The following is a 15366-nucleotide window of genomic DNA, read 5'->3' as shown; positions in this document are numbered from 1 at the left end:
TGTGTAAAGTCTTAGAAACTATTGCCTAACAGAAGATCTTGAACATATTTCCCTAAGCTTCCTTCCATGATTATTAAAAGATTATTCCTTATATTTAGGACTTTGGTCTATTTTGAGTTGAGTTACATTTACGGAATGAGGTAGGGCTCCATCTCAATTATTTTGCAGTTAACAATCCAGTTCTCCCAGAACTGGATTTATTGAAGGGACTATCCTTTTGGAATTGAGTAGACTTGGCTTGTCAAGGACCAATTCCCCATAGTTGTGAGGATTTATCGCTGCACTCTGAAATCAATTGTATTGGTGCATATATCTGTCCTTGGGCAAATACAATGCAGAAGTTTGTCATTACTCTTGCTGCTGCTGTTGTTTTGCAATTTTATTGAGATATATTCAAACACCATACAATCCTATACAAATATACCATTAGTGGTTCACAGTATCATCACAAGTTGTGCATTCATCACAAATAATTCTTTAATGTTTTCATTACTCAAAAGACAAAACATCCTTTGTCCCTTGTTCCCCCAATATTGACCCCTAGCATTGGTATGATGCGTTTGTTATTGTTGATGAAAGAATATTAAAATATTGCTAATTTTACTCTATAGTCAGGGCTTCTCTCTCACCTGGAAATGCAGGTGGTGAACACAGCATCATCTGCTAGCTTTCTCCCCTGGCTTCCTGTTTCATGAAGTCCCCAGAAGGAATTTTCCTTCTTTATCTCTGAAGTGCTGGCTGGTGGACTCTGCTTCGTGGTGCTGCTGTCTCTGAATCTCCCTCATTGTCCAAAATGTTTCCTCTTTTGTAGAATTCCAGTAAACAAATCAACACCCACCCAAATGGGTGGAGATAAGCCTCCACCTAATCCAGTTTAATGACCACTCTTGATTGAGTCACATCTCAAGATTAGATTATCTAATTACAGTTTTAAACATACAGTACTAATAGGGATTAGAAGAAATCGCTACCTTTACAAAATGGGATGAGGATTAAAACATGGCTTTTCTAGCATATATACATTCTTTCAAACCAGCACACTTACTCTGAACACATACTCTGAGTTTTGCCTTTCTGTCCAAAATAAACACACAGAGCCCAAGAACTTGAAGTGACTATGAAAATGGATGGGTAATGATTTTCTGGAGGTCCATGAAAGTGTTTCTGCTTGTGATGAAACCAAAAATGCCTGACAGTAAGTCAAAGGAGATTCTGCTTTCATAGATGTGACTTATTTTCTCTACACATCACACATCCCTGCAGACTCATATAAATCTATTGATCCCATGTTGATGATGTGGAGACTTTTATTTTTGAGCCTTCATATACAGGACTGTCTTGGGATCTTCTTAACCTCTCCCACATTCTGATAAATTTCTTGAGTAATATCTGTTAATAAGAATTTTAAGAAAATTTCAAATGGTCTGCATTCCTCAAAACTGTTCTTGGGCCCAATAACTGAAAATCTGAGAGCTACTTTTCATTATGATGATATACCATGTGTGACCATATCTTCAAAGCATTTTTGATGTGCTCCATACTGTGCCACAACCTTGTTTTATCTGCTTTCTTTCTAAAACCTATTCCTATTTATATCCCATTTTTCTTCAATTAAGTAACTACTGGAAAATCTTTTAATTTTTCTTAATTTTTAACAGTATATGATTTTCTGCCCCATAATGTTAGTTCAACCTCCTATAAAATAAATATTTTATTGTGGTTTGCTTTGTGAATATATTACAATGTGAATTAATTATTTGCATAATGTGACATAAAATTAGAAATTTATTGCTTCTCCAATGACTAATGAAACATTTTTGAATACACGTCTTTTGTTAGCATTACCAAAAAAACTATGCTAATTTTATTGATTATAAGCACTTTTTTTAATGTAACTAATCTCAAAAGGATAGTCAAGGAATACTCAACAATCAGGAGTTGAGGGAAATCTGTTTCTCTGGAGATGAAATCACCACTGCCCCATGCCCCCTGAGAGGGATGATCCAGAATTCTGCTTCATAAAGCATAACCATATACAGAAATCTAAAAGCAGAATTGCTCACATGACTAAGGCTAAATGTAAATCTTCCTGAGAGTTAACTCCATGAATTTTTTTCAGTGAAAAAAGGGACAAGATAACAGATTTTGTAAAGTCTCTGTAATTGTGCAAAAGAAATATTCATGTTACAGAAGGTAAACGTGATTCATCATTTATCAAATATATATGTATGTTTAAATTAATGTATTTCTTTAAATACCTAATGAAAACTTTACTGAAATAGCTGTTATATGTCTCAATATGTTTAGCATACTTTATTTCTGCTTCACATTATGCACATAGAGAATGTGAATGCTGTACTGTTTGTTTTTATAATAGGTTTGAAAAATGGCACCTGATGATATGTTTGTGATCTGTACACAGTATAGTCAAAATATGGAAATTGTACTGTTAAGGAAATTACCCAGACATTGAACCAGCACAAGAACTAAGACTGAAATAATTCTTGAACTAGACTGTAAAAGTTAGCTAAGATATCCAGGGGTAATGGAGAGTTAACAAAGCATTTCATACAAATCACACAGGAACACAAAAATAGTCCCTCAAATATGAATGGATTTGTTGAGATATCCAGTGATGTTTTTACTATGAACAATTTCTTACATTTTTTGCTGGATATTAAGAACTAGCTATGCTTTATTTAAATATATCATGTTTGAATGTTAAATATATTTACATATAATATTTAATGTATTTAAAAATATGAGGGATAGATTTACCACTCAATTTGTTTTTCAATATTTTACCATTGTGAAATGAATAATTTCTAAATATTTTTGAGGTAATAAAAAGCAGGCAAAAAAAGCCTGAACTCACTCTGTCCTTTTCTTATATCCAAGTCTATGCATTTCGCCATCATGATGCACTGTGAAGCAGAAGATGCATGTTAATTTAGCCTAACTTGAAAATTTGTGCAGAATGAGGAGAGATGCACTGGAGGAGGGAAATAGGATTTCTTAGGACCATTAACAATGCATGATTTTGTAGGAAATTTTAAAAATCACTGTGAATTTTGGAAAGGTTCAAAAGCCTACCCTTAGTTAAGTAATATCACTTTAATCACTGAGTATTGATTTGATATTTAATAAAATCTCCATTTAAAGAACTTTCATTCTTGATAAAAATAAAGTTGACAGAAGAAACATGCATAATTGGAAGGTTACTATAGGAAAACAATTTATAGAAAATATTTCACACAGTACTAGAAATCCACTAATATAATCAGTAGAAGTAAATGCAAATTAATGCTAATATTATTATCCATATATAGTGTTAGACAAATAATGTACTACATACATAATTATATATAAATAAATATTAATAAAGATATAAATTCTAAAATATTTATAGTTATTACTTGTATTCTAAGTTTACCCTTGTGAAGTAAACAATATAAACATTAAATAATTCTGTAATTATTCCCAGAAAATACTGTTTTAGAGCTGCAAGTATAATTAACCCTGAAATGGGATTTAGTTCTCCTTTGTAATGCTTCAAGATAAGCACAAGTAAAATAATTGAGTATACAGTCCTCCTATTTTGAATAAGGAGCATTCATCAAAAACTAGAAAATATATAGACTAGATATCTAGACAGAAATTTATCCTTGATCAAGTATTAGAATTCATATCTGATCGCAGGGAGGATTCTCTGAGGAGTAGCAATATGAGGTAGGACGCGTTCTTAGACACTGTGTGCAGGTGAGAGGGTAAAGTTAGAGAGAAAGCAAGGGTACTCTGACACATGCTGCAACAGAAAAATGAAATAGAATATTATATGAAACAAATCAGTTATTTTATGTATTGTGGGACACAGGAAGAAAGAAAGAGCTCCCATGTAGCCTTATCTTACAACTGAAATGAAAGAGTGGTGAGACAAAACCCATCTGATATACTTTGTAGTAATCATTGTCAGAATAGCTCCAAAATATTTATAAACTTTGTTATAGGAAGAGATTCTAAGTCAGCTGACCAAAGGATGGGGAATAAGAATAATCATCCTAGTCAGTTGGTACATAAAGAACATCAGCAATAGCTTTAGACTGTGCCAAAAAAAAAAGAACCTCATGCAGAGGGCCTCTTACACAGCATGTCTGAGATGATCATTCATTAACAGAGAAAACATGATATTATCAGTGGTTGTGACCAAACAGAATATCAAAAGATATTTAATGAAATAGCGCAAATATGACCAGATAATTTAAATGCTAATGGGTCTTGATTTTATTTTAAATCACTTCATACACTTAAATTTCCTGATCTTGTGAATGTTGTAATTAGCATATTGGAATCATTAAGAAATAAATGGAAAAGGGAAATATGAGCATTCATTGATTTCAAAATACTTGTTCCAATTCCTTTATGCTGAATTCTTGATGAAAAACCATGTATTCATACCAATAGTGATATTTTATTTGCAAATAACATGAATAATGTGAACTGTCCCCATTTTGTTTTTAGCTTATTTTATCATATTACACTTTCACTACAGAGAGACTGAAACATATGGGAAGACATGGACAATCTCACTATATTCACAGAATTCCTCCTCATGGATATCTCAACCTCCCGGGAACTCCAAGTTTTGCAAGGTCTGATGTTCTTAGTAATTTATCTAGGTGCCCTGACTGGGAATTTTTTAACTCTTACTGTCATTGTAATTGACCCTCATCTTCATGCACCAATGTATTTCTTTATTGGCAATTTGTCTTTCGTAGATCTTTTCTGCACTTCTGTTGCTCTTCCCAAAATGATTATGAATTCCCTGACGAACAATAAGTCAATTTCTCTCCTAGCATGTGCTTCTCAAATTTTCCTGTTCATCTTCCTTGTATCCACAGAGTTGGCCTTCCTTGTGGTGATGTCCTATGACCGCTATGTTGCTATTTGCCACCCTCTGCACTATGGGCTCACCATCACCCCACGTGTGTGCATACAGGCAGCTGGTAGCTCATGGTCAAGTGGGCTGGTCTATTCTGCCATCCACACAAGTATCATGTTTAGGCTTCCTTTCACAAAGTCCAATGTGATCCATCAATATTTCTGTGATATCCCTCAAATTTTGAGGATCTCCTCTTCAGAAGTTCAGTTTTCAGAATTTATGGCCTTAACTATAAGCACTTGTGCTGTCTTAATATGTTCTGCCTTTTTGTTGAAGTCCTATATTGATATATTTTCAACGGTGCTTAAGATGCGTTCCGTGGAAGCACGTAACAAAGCCTTATCCACCTGTACCCCACAGTTGACAATTCTAGTCTTGTTTATAATTTCTTTGATGACTGCTGCATTTGGTCCCATCGCAAATCAAGCATCTCTTAGTAATCTTCTAATGACCATGTTCTATACGGTGATTCCCCCTTTCATAAACCCCATCATCTATAGTTTGCGGAACAGAGAAATTAACACAGCACTAGGCAGAATGTTCCACATTTTGATATTTTGAGCTCCCGAGCAGTGACTTTTTAATTAAAACTTGAATAATATTTCAATGGAGATCAATTTATATTTTGATATATGTTTTTAAAATTGAATCTATCCTTGGTAAATATCAGGTTTTCTTCACTGCATATCATTTTGTTTTTGCATATTGATAGTGAGCTATACATTTCTGCATCCTAATTTTTCAAATTCATAATCATGTATAATTTATGTATACTTCTATAAAACATTTTTCACATGGTTAAAATGTTTTTTGTAATGTTTTCATTGTTTTTGAGCTACAAGCAAACAATGTTATCTTATGCAGAAATCATGGTTTAGTACATTAACAGGTGTCTACATTTGAGACAATTTCAAGGAACAGGATATTGCCACTTGGGAAGAGAATATTAAATATTTTTAATTGGATATTTCCATCAAAATTATGGTTTTGCTTTTGCTTTTATATAAATGTCTTCACCAAGTAATAAAATGTTTAGAATGGAAACAACTGCAGAATAAGGATAAAATGAAGTTATACCACTGCAATGAATGTTAAAACTATTTTCATAATTTAATTGTGGAATATTAAATCTTGCCTTCAACAGAGAATGTATTTTGGATATTTTTACTCTCTCCTAATGATCTGGCTGAAAAAGGGCTTTCCATGCCCAAGTCACTGAAGTTTTTGGCAAGATGAAGAACAAGTAATTCGGAGTAGATTGTCTGGTAGGTGACAGTATTAGTTCTACCTGTATCCATGCTCTTGGAGGCACAGATTTCTTCTGTGTTAGGAACCTGATGTGTCAGACTCTCAGGTTAAAATACAAGTATCTAATACATAAAGAACTGCTTGTACATTCCTTTCTCTACTGCCCCAATATGAAAATACTTATTGAAAATTGTATGATTCTGGTGGACATGTTTTATGACATCCAGGTTACAGCCTGGTCATATATCTGTACTGGGAGATGAAGGGACTGGGTTCCTCCACTAGGACACACAAACCCAGAGTAGGGTACAGCACTTAATATACCTGGTTGCATTGGCCAGGGCTATGCATCTGGCTATGAATCTGGCTATGGAGAACCAAGGCTCACTTGGGAACCTGACAATTCTCTACTTCTTCTTTATGTGAATAAAGTGTTGTTCTATCCATTACTATGTGAAACATGCTTTATTTGGTGACCCTGACACCTCCATTGGAGGGAGTTGACATCTATATAGGTGTACGTCTTTCTTACCAACAGCTTGGCATATTTGAATTGTCAAAAAAGTATACCGTGGCATGCTGGGGGCTTGAGGTATTACCAATTCAGTCATTCCAGGGTAATGCCAGCTGCCACAGTGGGGATTAGCTGTCTGAAGAGATGGTCTCCCTCTGGCCATTTGGGGAAAAGTGGGATGTAAGCAGTGACCTTGTTTACAGGTATAATATAACATGGTAGATAAGGATGGAGAAGAAGGAGGGAAGTTCTAAGAAGACTACAGAAACTACACCCTATCTCCTGACTGTCTGTATTTTCCCCTGCCACTCGGTGAGCCCCACAGTGTCTCAAGTGTTGGTAAAAACCCCAGAGGAGAGTCTATTTGTAAGTCTCAAGTCAGGGCTGTTTTCACTCAATATAGAACTAATGATAGGATTGCTAAAAAAAAATCCATGTAATTTGTTTTCTATAATATCTCAATAATGAGATTCCTCTATAATGAGATCTTTTCCTGAGAGTAAAATATGGAAGCTAAGAGACAAACAGTGGCCAAAAACAGAGATCATGCAGCTTGGTTGGTACATTTGCTCAAAGTGGAAACATTATAGGCTCAAATGTCTAGGGCTCAGGAAGACAGTTTGGAAAAGTTAACTATTGATTCTCTGCTCCAAGATATTTTTTGCCCATTCTGGACAGGACACCTGGCAGTATGGAGAACAGACAATGCGATGATGCTTTTAGTCTGGTTGCTAGAAGTATAAGAGTCATTTTCCCAATCACAAGAGACTTCCCCAAAGTATAACTCCACAAAAAACTGGTCAATACACTATAACTGCTCTGAGGGTAAAGGCAATAGTCACTTGGCTATATGATATTGACATGAGCAAGACAGAGATGAAATGATCCATTCTCAGACAGCTTTGGAGACATTCATAAGTGAGGGCCTTCCACAACTGAATACCCTCCATCCCTTTTGATGGACCCTGGGATGAGAAGGTGGAAAGTTGTAAGTAAGTTCCACCATAACTTCCCATTCTAGGGCAGAAGTAATTGGGAGGTGTCAACTATCTATACTGAGGGATGTCAGGAAGGATAGGACCCAGTAGGTGATGGGAAGTTGCACCATCTGATGTGTCATAAGGGACCACAAAGAGCAACCAGAGAAAGACAAAGGAGGAGACAGGTCCACCCGCTGGGCAATGCGACTTTGGTTTTCCCAAACAGGAGATAAATAGAGCAGAATGCAATGGAATACCTTTGGAAGAAATCCTCCAATACTATTAGGCAAAAGGGGGTCCCTCTGAATTGTGATTTAAAGCCCAAAGGAGCCATAAAGAAACAGGCTCCAAGGCTGAAAAGGTTTAGAATCCTGCAGCCCCACCTTCTTAGACCCTGAACAACACTAGGGGAGTAGAAAAACAGTATTAAAGAAGATCTTCCTATCCCTGGATCAGGATAGTAAGAAGACAATTCTTACTATGAGTTTGATGTGTCAGATAATGAGTATTCATCTTATTCACTTTAATAAATGATTAAGGGTGAGGCCAAGGTCTCTGCATCATTACTGTGTTGGATTAGAACATCACTTCTTTGGTTAGGACTTGAGGCAGACAGGAGTATGGAGAGCCATGCTGTCATAGTTTTACAGCCCATACTGGCCTATAAAAAAGCCTTAGGAAACTGGAACCTGTGACCTTTGGTGCCTGCAGCAGCTGATATCACTGCTGTCACCGAGATGGTGACAGCTTGCACAGGGGATGTTTACTGAACTGGCCACCATCTTCTTTTCCATCCCTCTGTGGTTTAGGTCCAAGACAAATTTATATTCCTGTGGAACAAACTCAAGTAAAAATTTTCACGTAGGAATATCTTAACTCCTATTCAATTTGTCATGTGTACGGAGTGTTAGACTTATAAAAGTCACAGAAGTTTTCCCAAATGTCCCAAAAGTAGTTGTCACCCACTGTATTGATGACATTTTCATTGAAGGACATACTAAAACTTAGCTGATGAGACTTTATAAACATCATAAATATCATAACATATGCAGATTGAGCATTCAACTCTATCTACGTCCAGGAGCCTGACCAAGAGGAACAATTTCTAAGGTCAACTTGGGCCAATAGTGAGAAGAACATAGAATGGAAAAACAGAAGTTATTGTCTCTGGCATCTCTGACTACCAAAAGAGCAGCCCAATAGTGTAGAGGACTGTGTAGCCACTAAGTGTTCCACATCTGGGCATTTTTCAGACCCCACTAGTTAGACCCCCAAGGAGGCCAGCTTTAAAGGAGACCCAAATTAAAGCAGCTTATAGAGGCAACACAATATGCAGTGGTAGAGCTCTTCCACTGAAGCCCATGAAACCTTCAGTCCTATAAAACTACAGGTCTCAGCAACTATTACTCATGCACACTGCAGCCTGTGGCAAGGAAAACCTGCCATGGGGATGGGCTGATGTGAAGTGATTTGGGACCAAAGACTACCTCAGGCAGTTACTAGGCTTATCCCTTTCAAACATCTTCTTTTAGCTTGTTATTTAGCCTTAGTGAAATTCAAACATTCAAACAATGATGTGCCATACATAGCTCTAAGAACAAAACACTCCATCCTCCAGTGGGGGCTCACTAATCCTAATGAAGTAGAATAGACTCAAAAAACTCCATTATTAAAATAAAAGGTATATCCAGGATTGATGCTGACCAGGGACTGGTCAGAGGGTAAGTAAACAAACAGCTGCTTTACTAGGGGAAGCCAAATGTCTGCAGGGGCTGCTTCTGCCCCTCCAATGGTTGAGTGGAGCCCCCACGGTTTGAAAGTGTTCCAGCTAATGGTTTGACTTGGCTCAAAGACCCATCTATGAAACTCAAAACTAGTAGAGTCCATTGATCTGCTGCAGCCAGCTATTCCAAGGATGATCACCTACTCACTGAGACTAAATGAAGAGCTTCTGCCCATTGGGTAAAATTTCATGTAGCGAGGATGGTTGTGTAGGCCACTCCAAATTCAACTTCCTACTACATGTTTGCAGATTCATGGGCCATTACAAATGGTCTGGACTCCAGTAACAGTCAAATCAATTATTAGACTATTAGAGGCTCCCACATGTGAAGACAGGAACTCTGACAAGAGTTTCTGAGACAATAAAGAGTTTGATTAATCATCCATGCCCATAGCAAATGACCTTTTAAAGCATAAATAAAATTCCTGCGTTGACCAAGCATGTGTCCAACACTTTCTCACCACGAAATGAGACATGAGCCCACTTCATATGCAAGAATGGGACATATCACAAAGACTCAATCTATGGGAAATAAATATCAAAGAGGAAACACATTCATATGACTCCTGCCACCAAACCTAGGTCATACAAGGTATGAGCTGAGACATATCAGATGGGGCTAAGACTCCCCAAGAATGTGGCATCTTGACCACATAAAATCATTTCTCCCTAGGCATGAGTTATGGTTAAAGAACAAGAATCCCTCTGCATAATGTGGATGCTGGGACCACCATAATGGTTTAGACAAACAGCTGTGCCATTTGTTCAAATACCCAAACAGTTTCCAAGCAAATCAACATACCTCTCACAGCATATAACCTCAAAATGTGTGTATTCCCAATATATCCAATAGATCTGTTGTGCTTCCAATCACTCCCAAATAAATGCAATAAAATTTTAAAATAGATGACTGAAGCAACAACTATGCAAAGATCATTGGAAAGAACAACTTCTGGTTGGTACCCTCACATTAAACAAGGCACTCCAGCAAAAATAAAACATAGAAATGCAAATTTTGTTGAAAAATACTGAGCTGAAAGAACGTAAAAGATCAGCAATCACTTGATTAATATAGACCAGAGAAATCTCAATTTCAGGATGAGATTTCATTTTCATTTTAATTTTCACACTGGAGCACATTTCCCAGGTGTTATTTGTGGTCTGGACTATGGTAGTGTTACCACCCGTTCCATCCTAGTGGTGATTTGCAGGATGCCTTCCTCTTATGAGATTCCATGGGAAGAGGGGAAGGGTTGATAAAATTTTAATGTGCCCTTATTCTTGTTTGAAATATGACTTCCCTAGAGTGGATGATGGAGGTCACAAAGATTAGGTTAAATACCAAGGACAAAAGTTGTGTCCTTAGGACTTGAACTGACAGCTTGAATGACATACCTGTGCAATCTTCACCTAAAGTTGTTTGGAAGAGTCTCTTTGTTCCTGGAAGTTTAGTTTAGGGAAGTCAATAACATTGCCTCTTTCTCTCCCCAGGCTATCTCAGAGAAATGGTAAACCACATCACCATGGGTCTCAATGATTTAAGGCTTTTTGTAAAGCTACCAACAAGACAAACTACTGGCTCTGTTAGTATGAAGTAATATGATGGACCATCTTTCCACATGATTCTAACCCATTTGTCAAACAGGTTGGCATGTAACAACTACTCCATATATGATTTGGTGTCATGTAGAAGCCATTTATAAATAAGTATGGTCAACTCCCCTAGACATAGGATACATCATCAAAGCCCAAGAGTTCACCATAAAAGTGTCCTAGCTATGTAGGAGAACATCTCTTGCTTTATTAAAAATATGAACAACACTATGGCATCCCTGGGAGAGTGCCCTAATGACAATCATAATCAAATAGTCTGACAAGTTTCTGAGAGTGCTACTTTTTAGCCTAAATTTAATGTTACTTTGGGCAACAGTAACTGTTGGTAGTTCAGTGTACAATGACTGGTGCCTGCAGCTGGCACTCTGGAAAATCTAGTACGCTCAGTATCCCTGGGGTATGGAACATGACAAGTGTTCCGTTAGGACTGGAACTACATACAAGTGCTTGAATGGACCTAAAATCTAGGCTTATCCAGCCTGGCAATGCCAGGAAGGAGGACCTTCTCTACCACCTACATCCAAATGTATATGGTTCATAACATGTTGTTAGATGGACATTTGATAAATATCATGAGAATGGGTGGTGCACTTCTGCCCAGATATTTAAAAAAATGATGGCATTACCCACTTATCATGTACACTAACGCTGGCATTAAAGGAAGTGGAATCTTTATTGTATGTGGACATTATTTATAAATGTCCTTTCCCCCCAAATGGTGGGATGAGTTGCTTGAGGACATATGGATTCCAGTAAAACTTGGGAAAAATATATTACCTAAAATCTCAAACCTGGGCTCTTTTAAACATCACAGCCATCACACAATGCATAAAAGCTTCCTGCAATGTACCAGGCAGAACATATCCTGGTCACCAGTATCCGCATTCATAAACTAAAAAAGACTATATATCACATGTTCAGTATTACAAAAAGGAGGGTTTAATCCTAAATTCCATTCATTGGTACTCCTCCAACATGAGATCAACAATGAAGCAGCCTTTGCACTAGTGTAATGACATTCTGATGGCACAAGCTGGGAGTGTATGTGCTAAGCCAGGAAAAAATAAGTGCTGTGTTTACATAAATAATTGTGAATAGGTTGTGAATAACAGAACTTTAAAAAGGTAATAAATATTCTCCAAATGATTGAAAAAAACTCAGGTTTTATACCTTTTAAACTAATTTGTGCCAAGTAATGGATGGGATGGCAATCAACCACCCCACCCCCAAGCAGACCTGATCTCCCTGTTAAGGGAGATACTATTAGTTATCCTCCTCAAATGTTTCCTTTTTCTGTGTGCACACAAGTAGCTACAAGTAATATCTATTACAGTAGTGTTCCATGTCCTGGATATGCAGCTTATTATCCAAAGCAGACAATAGATATTTCTAAATTTTGAATTTAAATCTTGGCATCAAAAAATTTACACAACCTTAAGCACAGCCTGTTGCCTTTATGTTGGATTCACAAATTCATCCTGTGCTCAGGAAAAATCATGTAAGTCTGGTAGAATAAAATACAATCAATCCCCTAGTAAATGAACAGACTGTAAGTACATTCCCTCCTCTTGCCCCAAGTATATGTAAATAGTCACTGGAGACAGTCTGATTCTGGTGGGCATTTTTATGACATTCAGCTGACACCATCATATATCTGTCCAGCAGGGAGATGGGTTCCTTGACTAGCACACACAGACATGAAGACAGGTGCTGCACTTAAAATATCTTCCTACTTTGTGCAGGGTTTGAGACCTGCTGGCTATGGGGATCCAGCACCCACTAGGAAATCTCTCCTTGCTCCGTTGCTTCTCTATATGAGTAAAATATTGTGCAGTGCTGTCTCATTCTTATTTCTATTGGCACCTGACACCTACAACAGAGTTGTCATCTCTTTAGATGTCTCTCCTGACCTAAAGAGGGAGATAAACAATATCAGACCTTGCTTTCATTACTTTTGTGTGCATACCTAGTAGTGATACTTCTGAGTCATATGGGAATTCTATATTTGGTTTCTGAGGAACTGCCAAATTGTCTTATATAACAACTGCACCATTTTATATTACCACCAGCATAGACTAAGTGTTCCTATTTCTCTATGTACTCAATAATTTTTATGATTACCTGGTTTTGCTTAAGAGTAGCCATTCTAGTGGGTGTGAAACACAGTCATACTAAGATTTTGATTTCCATTTTCCTAATAGCTAAAGATTTTGTGCATCTTTTTAGGTGCATTTGTGCATTTTCTTTGGAGAAATGTACGTTCAAGATTTTTGCCCATTTATTAAACAGGTTGCTTCTCTTTTTATTGTTTTTAATAGGATTTGTTTATGGTGGTTATATAAAGAATGAGATATAAAAATCCTTTTCCTCAAGAACAATGGTGTCCACAGTAAATCACTGATCATGGCTTTTGATTAGTGAATTCAGACTGCTGGACCTGGCTTTGAGAGCAGGCATTGTTTCAACCCATCTAGACAAAGGTGGCAAAAGCGTGTTTCAACCATGCCCCAGACAAAGAAGGTAGTAGCACTTGTTTCTACCCATCCTGGACAGGGGTGGAGGTGGTAGAGATTTACAGACACAGGGCTTCTTCAGGCCCATGGGAGAATGTTAGCCAGACTGACTACACTTGGTGGGCAGTCCAAGAAAGCTCAGCTTTGGAGAGCCATCAGAGTAGTTCTTGGGGCCCTTCCTTATCAAATCCACAGAACACTTTGAAGCTGCTCTGTGTCTTTGTGTGGTACCTGACCTGATTTTGCTAGAAAAGAATGAATAGGGAAAGCACTCCCTAAGTTAATATTCATCCCAAAATGTGCCCTTCAGACAAAAAAAAAAAACATGAGACAATGAAAGGAGTGGAAAATACTATAGAAGCAGACAGTCTGGGACAAAAGCCTGCTACCTTTAGATACATGGCAGAGGGAGGTTTTTCACCCTGAGAAACAAAGGGAAAAACCAAACTCCTATAAACAAGGGAACTCCAAAACAAATAACAAGCAAATGAGTAGGACTAAACAAAGGGCCAGGAAGAAAGGGAAAGCCCTGCACTGTGAATTCACTTAGGGAAGACTTTCCTGAGAGGAGGTTTAGTGCTCATGAAAAATATCTGTCTTAACACCAGCTGGTTTCAAAACCAAGAAACAGACATGCAAGGGAATAAATCCTGGTGTTAACAGTTGAAAATTTAAAAAAATACCACGTGCAGCAAAAGAGTATAGGATGAATAAAGAAAGAGTAAGTGAAGACCCATCCAAGGAAGAGGATAAAATTATGGAAACATGAACAAAGAAGAGAATGTGGACATACCAAACAATGCCTTTAAGAAAAAAAGATCTGACAAAAAGCTTAGGGAGAAGATGGCAGCATAAGGAATTGTAGGGTTCAATATATCCTACAGAGCAATTAGTAAATAACCAGAAAATCTATGAAGCAATTGCTTGGGGAACTTCAGAGACCAGACACACCTCAGACATCACAAGGAAAGAGTGGAGTGATTGATAAATCACAGGGAAGATGCTGTAAGTAAATTTGTCCATGCTGTGTGCTAGATGTGGTTTCATTAAGGATTCCAACAGAACACAGTGAGTTAAAGATTAACAGATTAATTGAAGAAATAAAACAGGGGGGAAGTAGGTGGGAGAGAAAAAGGGAGAAAGCAGGTAGGAGCCCACCTGGGGAGCCAGCAAGAAGAAAGGGAAAATGGCTCTGGCTCCTTGTTTGGGAGCTGTGTTTTAAGGGAATGGTGACAACAGGAGGGGAGGGTGCCCACTAGGTGGTGTGCTGTTTCCTGATTGGATAGATCCTTGTAACAGATTTATATCTGAATCTTAGGACCTGCCAAAGATGCTGAAGAGGGAGGCTGAGGGGGCTCTGCATTAAGAGTTCCTTTTGCTTTTAGAATTTTTTTTCAGAGACCCAACAAGGTGGAGGTTGGTGCCTTTCCCCCACTAGCTAAGTAACCAGATTCTGAGTCACTCTATAGAAGGAAACAGAGGCCCTTTCCCTAGTAGAATTAAGGGAAATTCAAGGAGGCACCAATTGCAGATTTGATTTATGAATTCAGACTGCTGAATGGCAGCTCAGAGCACAGATAAATTTACATTGCAATAAAGGCATAAACTGTGACATCTGTTTCAGACCTGGTCCCAAAAGGTAAGAAGAAGAGTGGATGAATTAAAAGGAGGCATCTGGAATTGACTGAGGACAGACTGCTGTAGCCCAGGCAAAGGGACATATAAGAGGATTCCAGATCCGGCTTTTGATTGGTGAACTTGGGTTGATAGGGTCC

General features: G+C 37.6%; 1 protein-coding gene across 1 annotated transcript; it reads left to right on the top strand.

Annotated features, from left to right (window-relative positions):
- The first annotated feature begins 4918 nt into the window (after positions 1–4918).
- LOC143657799 (olfactory receptor 14I1-like) lies at positions 4919–5500 on the top strand. The gene has a single exon (XM_077130342.1). It carries the CDS (start codon positions 4919–4921, stop codon positions 5498–5500), a length of 582 nt encoding a protein of 193 aa, XP_076986457.1.
- Positions 5501–15366: the final 9866 nt, after the last annotated feature.

The sequence above is a fragment of the Tamandua tetradactyla genome, chromosome 15 (assembly GCF_023851605.1).
Source record: "Tamandua tetradactyla isolate mTamTet1 chromosome 15, mTamTet1.pri, whole genome shotgun sequence".
NCBI lineage: Eukaryota > Metazoa > Chordata > Mammalia > Pilosa > Myrmecophagidae > Tamandua > Tamandua tetradactyla.
The sequence above is the reverse complement of the archived record's forward strand: the minus strand, read 5'-3'. Positions and strand labels throughout refer to the sequence as shown.